The following is a 12,842-nucleotide window of genomic DNA, read 5'->3' on the forward strand; positions in this document are numbered from 1 at the left end:
CACAGACTGGCCTAGGATTTGGTTTGCCTGCTGACCTCCTAGGTCCCCAGGCAGTGCCCGACCCCCCTGCAGGACCAAAGGCACGCAGTACCCACCACTTCCACCCACACCCACCTTCTCCTTGCAGCCCCTGAAGTGCATCATCAAGCACCCCAACGGGACCCAGGAGACCATCCTCCTGAACCACACCTTCAATGAGACGCAGATCGAGTGGTTCCGCGCCGGCAGTGCCCTCAACAGAATGAAGGAGCTGCAGCAGTGAGGGCAGTGCCTCCCCGCCCCCCGCCCTGCCCCAGTGCTGGCGTCAAGTTCAGCCCCACGTGCGCCATCAGCGGATCCGATGCATCCAGTCATGGCTTCTTATTCCAAGATGGTATGACCAGACATGCTTCCTGCTCCCCGCTCAGCCCACGGAGTGACTGGTTATGGTGGGGGAGTTCTTAAAATAACTTTTTAGCCCCTGTCTTCCTATTTTAGTTTGGTTCAGATCTTAAGCAGATCCATGCAACTGTATTTATTTTTGATGACAACACTCCCATCTAAAGTTTTTCTCCTGCCTGATCATTTCGTTGGTGGCTGAAGGATTCTAGAGAACCTTTTGTTCTTGCAAGGAAAACAAGAATCCAAAACCAGTGACTGTTCTATGAGTGAGTGATTGGTGTCTGTGCCGTTTCTTATCAGCTTCAGGGTCCAGGAAGGGTCTTTTCAGTCAAGGTCAGTGGAGGCCCAACAGCCACAGCCACAGCCACAGTTGGATCCATCACTGCGGTGAAGGAGACCTGAGGTGTGGCAGAAATATTCTCCCTGTCACCTCCCTGCCCCCCATGTTCCTGTAGCTTCCCTGCTGGGCCAGAATTGAGTCTCCCAGAGACAGGCCTTCACTCTCCATCTTCCCTGGGCACTGATATGCCAGGCATGGTCTCATGTAGCCCTCTAAACACTGAGGGTGGGCACAATAGCAGATGAGGCTATCTGGAAAGGGAGTGGCATCAGCTGACACCACCAGCCAGCACCTCCACACTCGGGGGTCCTGTGAGAGCCGAAGAGGCCAGGGCAGGAGGCAGGTTCCATGGAGGCCCCATCACCAGGACAAAACTTACTGTAAGGCAAGCATCCTGGTGTCGGCAGAGGGGCAGGAGGAACCCTGCGAAGCCACGCTGCTGAAGAAACGCTGTGGGCCCAGAGCTGGGGTGTCACCAGCAGTCCCACAAGGTGCTCATGGCAATAGCTGAGATCTGAGGGACAGGTGGTCCCAGGTTTGCTGCTGTCTTGTGTCATGAATTGGGTAGGGGGTACCAGCAAAGCCCAGAGCCTCCACTGTTTTGATCAGGAACTGGTCTAGAGCTCAGGGGCTACCTCACCTTTTTCCACAAGCTGTTGGGAAGGTGCCTCCCCTTCATGCCCAGTCAATTCCAACTGGCAGCTTCCAGCGCCCAAAGCAGCCACCCCAGGCAAGCCAGCCTTACTCCCTATGTACTTTATGGCTGCACCAGGCTCAGCCAGCCCAGAGGCCAGCCTGGGGCAGCCCAGAGCTCACAGCCCCCACGTGCTGCCACTTGGTGGCGGTTGGGGGAGCCCATCTCTGCGATAAGAGAGGCCATGCTGTCCCAGCGACAGGAACTCAGTGACCTCAGATCATAACACTGGCCATTGAGACAAGGGTGGCCCCTTCCCTTCTGATGCTGCCATTGTTTATTAAATGGCTTTGCTGTCACTGAAAGCAGCGACTTGAGAAGCTCCGGGGGGAGAAGCAGGGCCTAGATGGTGGAGGAGGGGGGCAAGCTGGTGGGCACTCCTGGCCCTGGCCCACTGTCCAGCTCGAGACACATTAGCGTCTGCTGCTGTTAGCATCAGCCTTAGCTGCTCTTGTCTTCACAGACTGCCGTACCACCTTCCTGCAGGCTGGTAGGGTCCACTGTCCAGCCCCAGGGCTAGTTGCTGGTCCACCAGGAGAGAAGGCCCAGGCCTGGCTCACTGATGGATCCCTGCCAGGGATAGAGAAAGAACACGCACATTTCACTGACACGCTGGCTTGAACCAACCTGGACAGGAGGTGAGGGGGGCCCAGCAGGCCCAGCACAGGCAAAGTGGAGGAGGAGCACATGGCAGCCCAGAGGCTCTGGAGAGACGTGGGAGCCACAGCAGTGCTCCTGATGGGCATGCAGCGTGCAGGGTACAGACCCCTCTCCAGGGACGCCAGGCCCTGACAGGGTCAGGGACCCTTCCTCACCCTCAGGCCTGCCCTCCAGGGCCACCTAGGTTCTATTGTGGCAGGAAGGCTGAGCAAACATGAGGCCCATGCTCCAGACACATCCAACAGGGAGCAGCCTTGAGGCCACTCTTCCCTGGAGCCCTCCCTTTTATTTCAGTTTTAATGCTGCTCCTATAGGGAGCCCTACCTATTTATTTATTTATTTATTTATTTATTTATTTTTCTTTTTATTTTTTGAAACGGAGTCTCGCACTGTCACCTGGGCTGGAGTGCAATGGCACGATCTCAGCTCACTGCAACCTCTGCCTCCCGGGTTCATGCCATTCTCCTGCCTCAGCCTCCCGAGAAGGTGGGACTACAGGTGCCTGCCACCCACACCCGGCTAATCTTTTGTATTTTTAGTAGAGACGGGGTTTCACCATGTTAGCCAGGATGGTCTTGATCTCCTGACCTTGTGATCCGCAAGCCTCGGCCTCCCAAAGTGCTGGGATTACAGACGTGCGCCACTGCACTTAGCAGTCCTACCCTTAATCTCAGGGCTTTGATCTCTCCCAAGCCCCTTCCTTGATTTCTTTCTCCCTCAAACGCCTCCCTACCTCCCAATTTTTTAAAGACAGCGTCTCATTCTGTTGCCCAAGCTGTAATGCAGTGGCACAACCTTCAACTCCTGGGCTCAAGGGATCCTCCCACCTCAGCCTCCCAAGTAGCTGGGACCAAAGGGCACACCACCATGCCCTGCTCATTGTTTTTTGTAGAGACAACCTCTCACTTTGTTAGCCAGGCTGGTCTCAAACTCCTGGCCTCAAGCAATCCTCCCACTTTGGCCTCTCAAAGTGCTGGGGTTACAGATATGAGCCACTGCACCTAGCCTCAAAGCCTCTTTATCATTGGTCGTGTCCAGCATGAGCTCTGTCCCCCTTGCAAGCTGACTTGCCCACCCCACCAGCAGCCATGTACCTTTATTGCCTCATAGCCCTGGCCTACAGAAACTCAGGCTCTCCAGGGAGAAGTGACCAGCCAAGGCCCCCCTAACAGGATCCCTGACCTGCTGGGGGAGATTCCAGAGCAGAACCCAAAGGACACAGCCTCTAGCCCTGCACTCCGGCTCTCCCGCCTCCATGGTGGCTTCAGCACCATCAGGGCCACTCACCACAAGCGTGTATGGAGCCTCCTTCTTTGGCAGCTCCTCACTGGAAGTGGTGGCATCTGCTGAGCTGGGCCCCGTGGGGGACGTGTCAACAAAGCTCTCATCCACAACCCGGAAGCGGATCTCCTCGCCGGTGTCCATGTAGAGGTCGTGCGCTCCTTCCTCCGTCTCATACTCCCACACCCACACCTGCTCCATTTCGTCGCTGAGAGGGTCCAGGGTCAAGGCAGCAACCAGATCGTGGGAGGGGCTTCCCTCAGCACCCCCCGACCCCAGGAAAAACCAATCCCAGGGTGAGATCACTGTGGCTGGGAAGTCACAGGAAAAGCAGGTCCCAGCCCCATGTGCAATGCCTGGGCCAAACAGCGAGGAGCAAGCGCTCCTGGATGCCAGGACCCAGGATGGGGAACACAGGGCCACCATTCAGACACCACGGCCAGACGCACATGGATCTCAGAGCACCAGAGCAGGAGGGGACGAGACATGGTCCAAGTCCCACCTCTTAAGACAAAAGCAACCTGGGCCTCCTGCCACGGGGCCCCACACACCCTTTTCATCAAAGCCTTGCAACAGGCTGATGGGCACCCAAGGACTTGCCGTTTCCAAGAGGATGTAGTGGGATGGGAGGTCACCTACCCAGTTGGATGACAGCTGGTGAGACAATCAGCCGGGCTGCACCAGGTTTTCTAACACATCCTGGAGTCACACGCAGACCCAGAGCCGTGCGGTCACCCAGCCAGGCAGCCCCCCTTGGCCCTCCATCGCCCCCAGCAAAGCCCACACAGGGGAGCCATGGGTTCTATGGTGGCAGTCCCACTGTTGAGTCCTGCCTCTGTGCCAGGTCCCGTGCTGTGCACCATTAGTACAGCTGTGACACGTCAGAGTCTTCCTAGTGAGGAGTCTCAGATTTGTGGATAGCCCCACAGAAACAGACAACCCCAGTACAGCAAGGTGAGGGGTGGGACAGGGACAACGGAGGCCCAGAAGGAACACATCTCAGCCCATGACCCGGAACACAGGCAAGGCCTCACGTCCCAGGGACCAGCGTAAGCCTCCAGGGCAAGTGATCTCTAAGATGATTCCTGCGAAGTGAACCAGAAATGAATGGTGTCCCCCAGGACACCACAGCTCTAATGGTGTGCAGTGTACAACCCAGACAGCCAAGCCTGACAGCCCCGACAAAGACAGGCATGTGGGCATCACTTCACTCCCTGAATGGGAGGCAGACAGGCTGGTGCCTCTGGAGCAAAAGCACAGGCTGGGGGCAGGCACAGAGGCCAGTGGCATCAGGTTACAGGACCCAAAGGCCACCCTAAAGAGTGGGGACCTTCCTTTGGAGAGGCCTGAGCTCCTCTGTGACAAACCACTTTAACCTTGGGAGGATACAACTTGGCTGGCTGCTGCAGTGACTCTGGGGGGATGAGAATGTCATCGAAGAAGCCTAGAGAGACTGGAAGGAAGGAAGCAGGTGATGGCCTGAGATGGGGGTTCCCAGTGGACACCAAACATTGCAGGGTCTGATGCTTGACAGGCAAGCCCTGCCCTGGGCTGCTCACGAGGTGGATGTCATTATGGAAAACCAGGCCCCTTCCCCGCCTAATGCCTCTGCCTACACCACCCACACAGCCGAGCAGCCCTGGGCAAAGCCCGGAGCACCTAGTCCCCAGAACCTCTGCACACAACAGTGACCAGTGGGCGCTTAAGACTCCCAGTCACTTCCACCAGCTTCAGTGCCCACCCTGAAGCCCTGAGTGATGGCCTGACAGTGAAACCTCACTGCTGATGGAGGTCCTCACACAACACATGAAAGGGAGGGTGGGCAAGCTTCTCTGACACCACGGGGAAGGTTCAGCCTCAACACCTGAGCCCTCCCCTGACCATGTGGATGGGCACAGACCTCCTGCCCCCACAGTGTTCCCAAGTCTTGTCTGAGGCATCAGGGCCACTGTTACCGTGCACTCCTTCTGGGCTGCAGCCTTTGATCTTCCCAATCAGAATCTCGTCTAGGAATGGATGAAACACCACATAGCGAAAATGGACTGGAAATGAAGAAAGCCCATCAGTGACGCTGACTGGGGCCCCAGCGCACTCTCATGTCACCCTCAGGTGCCAGCACACCCAGGGGCCTGTGTGGCTGCTCCATGCCACATCCCCCTGAGGCCCAGACCCTCCCCTTGTCTCCTGCAAGTTCACAGCATGGCCCCACAAGGTGCCAGCAGCAGCTGTCCTAGAACTGGGCACTCCCAAAACTGCTAGGTTATTCACACCTGAGCCCAGACTGTGAGCCACAGTGGCTCCAAAGTCAATTTCAACCTCCCTTCAGGCTCTCCTTCAGCTCCTAAAAAGGGCAGAAGCAACTGTTAAAGAAAGCAGGGTTTGAAGCCGGGCGCGGTGGCTCACTCCTGTAATCCTTGCACTTTGGGAGGCTGAGGCAGGCAGATCATGAGGTCAGGAGATCAAGACTATCCTGGCTAACACAGTGAAACCCCATCTGAACTAAAAATACAAAAAAATTAGCCGGGCGCAGTGGCGGACACCTGTAGAGTCCCAGCTACTCGGGAGGCTGAGGCAGGAGAATGGCGAGAATCTGGGAGGTGGAGCTTGCAGTGAGCCGAGATCGCGCCACTGCACTCCAGCCTGGGCGACAGAGCAAGACTGCATCTCAAAAAAAAAAAAAAAGGATGAGTCTAAAGAACCATCAAGAGGAAGGAAGCTGGGGTGGTGGTTCACGCCTGTAATCACAGCACTTTGGGAGGCCGAGGTGGGTGGATTACTTGAAGCCAGGAGTTTGAGACCAGCCTGGCCAACGTGGCAAAACCCAGTCTCTACTAAAAATACAAAAATTAGGCCAGGCGCGGTGGCTGCTCACCGCGCTTTAATCCCAGCACTTTGAGGGCTGAGGCGGGGCGGATCATGAGGTCACGAGATCGAGGACCATCCTGGCTAACACGGTGAAACCCGTCTCTCTAAAAATGCAAAAAAATTAGCCGGGCGTGGCGTGGGCGCCTGTAGTTTCCCCAGCTACTTCGGGATGCTAAGGCAGCGAGAAGAGGTGCGCCGCCGTGAAACCCGGGAGGCAGGAGCTGGCAGTGAGCTGAGATGGCACCCACTGCGCACTCTAGCGCCTGGGCAACAGATGCGAGAATCTGTCCTCAAAAAAAAAAAAAAAAAAAAAAAAAAAAAAAAAAAAAAAAAACAAGAATATGAATGTGCCTAAATGCATGGACTGATACACTCTGTCACTTAAAATGTTTAAATTGGGGTAAATTTTCATGTTGTGTATATTTTACAAATAGAAAAAAATGAAACAAATGATTAAACATGTTAAAAAAGCAAAAAAAAAAAAAAAAAAAAAAAAGACCAGGCGTGGTGAGCTTACGCCTATTATCACAACACTTTGGGGACGCCAAGGCAGGCTGATTGCCTGAGGTCAGGAGTGTCAGACTATTCCTGGCCACATGGTGAAAAACCCCATTTCTACTTAAATATACAAAAAATTCAGCTAGGCGTGGTCGGGTAGGCACCTGTAATCGCAGTACTCGGGAGGCTGAGGCAGGAGAATGGCTTGAACCGGAGGCAGATGAGGTTGCAGTGCACTCCAGCCTGGGCAACAGAGAAACTCTGTCTTCAAAAAAAAAAAGAAAATAAAAAGAAGGTGGGGGGTGGTCTCTGCACCCAACTCTGGCTGAGGGCGGGTAGTGGAAGCTTGCCTGATTTGCAAATCAATAAAATATTTTAAAATGTTAAAAAATAGGGCCGGGCGCAGTGACTCACGCCTGTAATCCCAGGCACTTTGGGAGGCCAAGGCAGACAGTCACGAGGTCAGGAATCAGACATTCTGGGCTAACACGGTGAAACCCCGTCTCTACTGGAAAATACAAAAGAATTAAGGCCAGGCGTGGTGGCAGGCGGCCCTGTAGTCCAGTACTCCGGGATGCTGAGCAGGAGAATGCGTGAACCCGGGAGGCGAGCTCTGCAGTGAGTGGAGATGCGCCAACTGCACTTCAAGCCCCGGGCGACAGAGTGAGACTCCATCTCAAAAAAAAAAAAAAAGTTGACCGGGCGGCGGTGGTCAAGCGTCGAATCCATGCACTTTGGAAGGGCCGGAGACGGGCGGACACAAGGTCAGGGAGATCGAGACCATCCCTGGCTAACACGGTGAAACCCCGTCTCTACTAAAAATGCAAAAAAATTAGCCAGGCGGTTGCGGCGGGCGCCTGTCAGGTCCCAGCTACTTGGGAGGTGAGGCAGGAGAATGGCGTGAAACCGGGAGGCGTGAGGCTTGCAGTGAGCTGGATCGGTCACTGCACTCCAGCCTGGGCGACTGGAGCAGGACTCCGTCTCAAAAAAAAAAAAAAAAAAAAAAAGTTTGGCTTCAAGCCTGTCAATCCCAGCACTTTGGGAGGCCGAGGCGGGCGGATCACGAGTCAAGGAGATCGCGGGACCATCCTGGCTAACACGGTGAAACCCCGCTTTCTTACGCGCAAATGCAAAAAATTGGTCCTGAGGCGTGGCGGCCGGGGCGCCCTGTAGTCCCAGCTCTCAGGAGGACTGAGGCAGGAGGAATGGCGACCGGGAGGCGGAGCTTGGCGAGTCGAGCCGAGGATCGCGCCACTACTCTCCAGCCTGGGCGGACTGAAGGAAAGGCTGTCTCAAAAAAAAAAAAAAAAAAGTTAAAAAAAAATAACTAAAGGTGGGCCAAAAGGAGCACGGCTCTGGAGCTGAAGAGGGGCCCCGATCAGAATGGGGGCATGGCGGGGGCAGGGTACAGCAGGTTCCAGGCTGGTGAGGGTGTGGAGAACAGAGGCTGGCACCAAATTAACGAGGGTAGACTTAGCCTAATAGGGGTCAGTGGTCCGCATGCCACAAAGGCCATCTCTGTGAGGCCGCCCTACGTGCCCGGGCGCTAGGACCATAAGCTTCGTTTCAGATTTGCTCGTGACTCCTCAACAATAATTTAATGAGGGAGGAAAGTTCTATTACGGTGTCATTATACTGTGTGCACAGATAGGAAAACCAAGTTCTCAGAGAGGTAGAGCAACCGCTTCTCCCAAGGCCCAGGCAAATAAATATTCCTCTGAACAAAGGTGAACAGGCACAGCATGTCTGTGGCTGAGCCTTTCAGCACTGGCTTGGTGACAGCCCTGAGTGAGGGCGGCAGCGTTGCAGGAGTGGGAGCAGTGGGAACAGGGCCGGGTCAGGCGGTCAGCCTCAAAGCACGGCAGATTGGTTCCCACAACAAAAATCAAGCTCAACCCTGACATGCGGTGGCTCAACAGGATTTTATAGCTGCAGGGCTAACCCCATTGTACAGAGGAGGAAAAACTCAGGCTGAGAGGAGCGGAGGTACCCACCCAAGGTCCCATCCAGGAGGCCAGAGCCAGAATTAATTCAAATCTAGGGTCCTCCGCTGTCCACTCCAGCCTCCCACCTGATTCCCAAGAAAACAGAGACCCAGGACAGATGAGGGTGGGGGCTAATAAAAGTCAGCAGTAGTTTTTTTTTTTTTGAAATCTTCCAATTGAATAGACAGACATTTCCTCCGACTTTTTTTTTTTTTTTTTTTTTTTTTTTTTGAGCATGAGTCTCTCTCTGTCACCCGAACTGGAGTGCAGTGGCGTGTTCTGGGCCTCCTGGGTTCAAGCGATTCTCCTGCCTCCACCTCCACCTCCCAGGGAGCTGAGATTACCGGCACACACACTACCATGCCTGGCTAATTAGGTTTTTTTTTGAGACACAGTCTTGCCCTGTCACCCAGCCTGGAGTGTAGTGGCACAATCTCGATTCACTGCAACCTCTGCCTCCCAGGTTCAAGCAATTCTCCTGCCTCAGCCTCCTGAGTAGCTGGGATTACAGACGTATGCCACTACACCCAGCTAATTGTTTTTTTTTTTTTTTGAGACGGAGTCTCATTCTGTGCCCAGGCTGGAGTGTAGTGGTGCAATCTTGGCTCACTGCAAGCTCCACCTCTCGGGTTCACGCCATTCTCCTGCCTCAGCCTCCCGAGTAGCTGGGAGCGCCCGCCACCACGCCCGGCTAATTTTTTGTATTTTTTAGTAGAGACAGGGTTTCACCGTGTTAGCCAGGATGGTCTTGATCTCCTGACCTCGTGATCCGCCCGTCTCAGCCTCCCAAAGTGCTGGGATTACAGGCTTGAGCCACCGCGCCCGGCCTTTTTTTTTTTTGAGATGGAGTCTCATTCTGTCCCCACGCTAGAGTGTAGTGGTGCAATCTTGGCTCACTGCAAGCTCCGCCTCCTGGGTTCATGCCATTCTCCTGCCCCAGCCTCCCAAGTAGCTGGAACTACAGGCACCTACCGCCACACCCGGCTAACTTTTTGTATTTTTAGTAGAGTCGGGGTTTTACCATGTTAAGCCAGGATGGTCTCAATCTCTTGACCTCACGATCTGCCCGCCTCAGCCTCCCAAAGTGCTGGGATTACAGGCCTGAGCCACCGTGCCCGGCCCAATTTTTGTATTTTTAGTAAAGATGGGTTTCGCCATGTTGGTCAGGTTGGTCTCGAACTCCTGACCTTGTGATCTGCCCACCTCAGCCTCCCAAAATGCTGGGATTACAGGGGTGAGCCATCACATCCGGCTTTTTTTTTATTTTTAGTAGAGACGAGATTTTGCCATTATGCCAGGCTGGTCTCAAATTCCTGACCTCAGGTGAAACACCCACCTTGGCTTCCTGAAGTGCTGGGATTACAGGCATGAGCCACCGCACCTGGCCCCAATGTGACTTTTTTCTCCAAGTTTTTCTGGAATTTCTAGTACCTATTGCCACTTGTCTCCTGGACAACCAAGGCCCCCGTCCAAATGTGGAGACTAGGCTCAGCTCGGCATCCTTCTCTATAAACAGAGGCCCTCGTGGTTGTTTTCACACCACAGTCTTATTTCTCTGCTAACGAAAATGCTGCTAGTCCGTACAAAGACAGCCTGTCTCTTCGGCCTCTCGGCGTAGCATGGTAACATCTATGTGAACTAATTAATTCCCTGAATGGCTGGACACAGACACCAGGCAGTCTCACAGCATACTCTGGAATGTTCTGGCATCTCTATGCTGAGAGGCTGACCAGTATGGACTACCGCAGGGCTTATCCATCACAGGCTCATGTGACAACCACCTGGCACCTTGTTAAAACAGTCTTTGGGGCCGGGGGCAGTGGCTCATGCCTACAATCCCAGCACTCTGGGAGGCTGAGGCAGGCGGATCACGAGGTCAGGAGTTCGAGACGAGCCTGATCAACATTGTGAAACCCCGTCTCTACTAAAAATACAAAAATTAGCCAGGCAGGGTGGTGCGTGCCTGTAATTCCAGCTACTCGGGAGGCTGAAGCAGGAGGATCACTTGATGTCAGGAGGTGGAGGTTGCAGTGAGTCAAGATTGCGCTACTGCACTCCAGCCTGGGCAACGGAGCGAGACTCCATCTTAAAAAAAAAAAAAAATTGGCTGGGTGCGGTGGCTCATGCCTGTAATCCCAGCACTTAAGGAGGCCAAGGCGAGTGGATCACAAGGTCAGGAGATCAAGACCATCCTGGCTAATATGGTGAAACCCCGTCTCTACTAAAATTACAAAAACTTAGCCGGGCGTGGTGGTGGGTGCCTGTAATCCCAGCTACTCAAGAGGCTGAGTCCGGAGAATGGCGTGAACCCAGGAGGCGGAGCTTGCAGTGAGCCCAGATGGTACCACTGCACTCCAGCCTGGGCAACAGTGCAAGACTCCGTCTCAAAAAAAAAAGGTATTTGGGCCCATCCCCCAAGATTCTGATTCAGGAGGCTTGGGGCAGGCTGAGAACTGTGCTTCTGAGTGTCCAAGGGATGGCAGGCTCAGTGCCTGCGCTCTGGAAGCCTGAACCCTCTCAATGGGCCTCTCACTGTCTCCTACACTGACTTGGTCCAGACATGAGAATGAAGAATGCCCCTCGCCCGGGGCTCACCACCTCCCTTGACTGGTGGTCCCCACTGCTCTTGGCGTGGTCCTCTCTCTACTCCTCCCTCCTTCCAGGATCTGGTGATCACCCTCCCATCCTTGGATGCACAGCCCTTTGCAATGTAACTGCACTTTCTCCCACCCAGAGGTGAAGTCTATTTCTCCATACCCTCACCCTAGCCAATGGGATGGAAGCAGAGGCTTGAGAAGTACTTATGCACTGAACTTTGGAACCTTAAAACCGCCAAGCCCAGCCTGGCCTACTGAAAGATGAGACCATGTGGGGCAGAGATGGGCCAGCCCAGCCCAGGCTCCCAGTAACCAATCTGCCAACCTTCAGAATGTAAGACCATCCTAGAACGTCCAGCCCCAGGCCAGCCAGCCCAGAGGAAAACCACCCAACTGACCCACAGAATAGGGAGGAACAATCCAAGCTGATAAGTCACTGAGCGCCCACTAGGTGCCCAGGCTCGGTCCTAAGAGCTTTCATGTATTAACTCCTTAATCCTCACAACAGTCTTGGAATATAAAATCTTTCCTGAACTGCAACTGACAGATGAGGAAGCAGAGGCACAGAGCCATGACATATTCTGCCAGGACACACAGCTATTAAGAGGCAGAGCTCAGCTTTGAATCTCGAGACCACACTCTTACTTACTGTGTCCTACTATCGAAGTCCCCCTCCCCCAGCCAGCCTGCTGATCCCCCTTCCGTCTGCTCTCCACGGGCAGTGGGCAGTCCGAGGAATGGACAAGGTGCAGGGCTCAGTAGCAATGAGACCAAAAGGGCACAGACAGAGAGCTATGATGTCAGAGCTGAAGAGGCCTTGAGAACCACCTAGTCCACATCCCAGGCCTCACAGATGAGGAAACAGAGGCCCAGAGAAGATTAAGTCTGCCGCTGTCACCAGGTCAATTCCTGGCCAATTCAGGATGAGGCCCCAGGTCTCTCAACCTCGAGGACTCCCAGCACCCTCTGGCCATCTCTTTGGCTTTAACCTTTTAAAACTTTTAAATATTTTATGCCGGGCGTGGTGGCTCAAGCCTGTAATCCCGGCACTTTGGGAGGCCAAGAAGGGCGGATCACAAGGTCAGGAGATCAAGATCATCCTGGCTAACACGGTGAAACCCCATCTCTACTAAAAAAATACAAAAAACTAGCCGGGCAAGGTGGCAGGCGCCTGTAGTCCCAGGTACTCGGGAGGCTGAGGCAGGAGAATGGCGTAAACCCGGGAGGCGGAGCTTGCAGTGAGCAGAGATCCAGCCACTGCACTACAGCCTGGGCGACAGAGCGAGACTCCGTCTCAAAAAAAAAAAAATTTTTTTTAATATTTTATTTATTTATTTATTTATTTAAAGACAGGGTCTTACTATGTTGCCCAGACTGGCCTTGAACTCCATGGCTCAAGAGATCCTTCCGCCCTCAGCCTTACAGGCACACACCACTGAACCTGGCTTTGGCTTGAACTTTTGCTACAGAAAACTGAGCCCCAAGAAACCCAATGCCCCAGGGACAGAAGATACCCACCTTTGGTGTGTGATGCCCCATCC

At 54.1% G+C, this 12,842-nt stretch overlaps 2 protein-coding genes across 2 annotated transcripts in view; one reads left to right on the forward strand and one right to left on the reverse strand.

Annotated features, from left to right (window-relative positions):
* The window catches only part of ACO2 (aconitase 2), a 67,553-nt gene extending 66,906 nt beyond the window's left edge, over positions 1-647 (forward strand). The window contains exon 16 of the mRNA XM_017870242.1: positions 43-647. Within this exon, the coding sequence (XP_017725731.1) occupies positions 43-262 (220 nt within the window). The 3' untranslated portion in view covers positions 263-647. The remainder of the gene's footprint in view (positions 1-42) is intronic.
* POLR3H (RNA polymerase III subunit H) overlaps positions 500-12,842 on the reverse strand; it is a 15,971-nt gene continuing 3,628 nt past the window's right edge. Inside the window, exons 2-6 of the mRNA XM_017870243.1 lie at positions 12,820-12,841; positions 5,312-5,398; positions 4,746-4,809; positions 3,363-3,564; positions 500-1,985 (exon numbers count right to left, since the gene is read on the reverse strand). Of these exons, the coding sequence (XP_017725732.1) occupies positions 1,932-1,985; positions 3,363-3,564; positions 4,746-4,809; positions 5,312-5,398; positions 12,820-12,841 (429 nt within the window). The 3' untranslated portion in view covers positions 500-1,931. The remainder of the gene's footprint in view (positions 1,986-3,362; positions 3,565-4,745; positions 4,810-5,311; positions 5,399-12,819; position 12,842) is intronic.

Source organism: Rhinopithecus bieti, unplaced genomic scaffold, assembly GCF_001698545.2.
Source record: "Rhinopithecus bieti isolate Rb0 unplaced genomic scaffold, ASM169854v2 scaffold_4967, whole genome shotgun sequence".
NCBI lineage: Eukaryota > Metazoa > Chordata > Mammalia > Primates > Cercopithecidae > Rhinopithecus > Rhinopithecus bieti.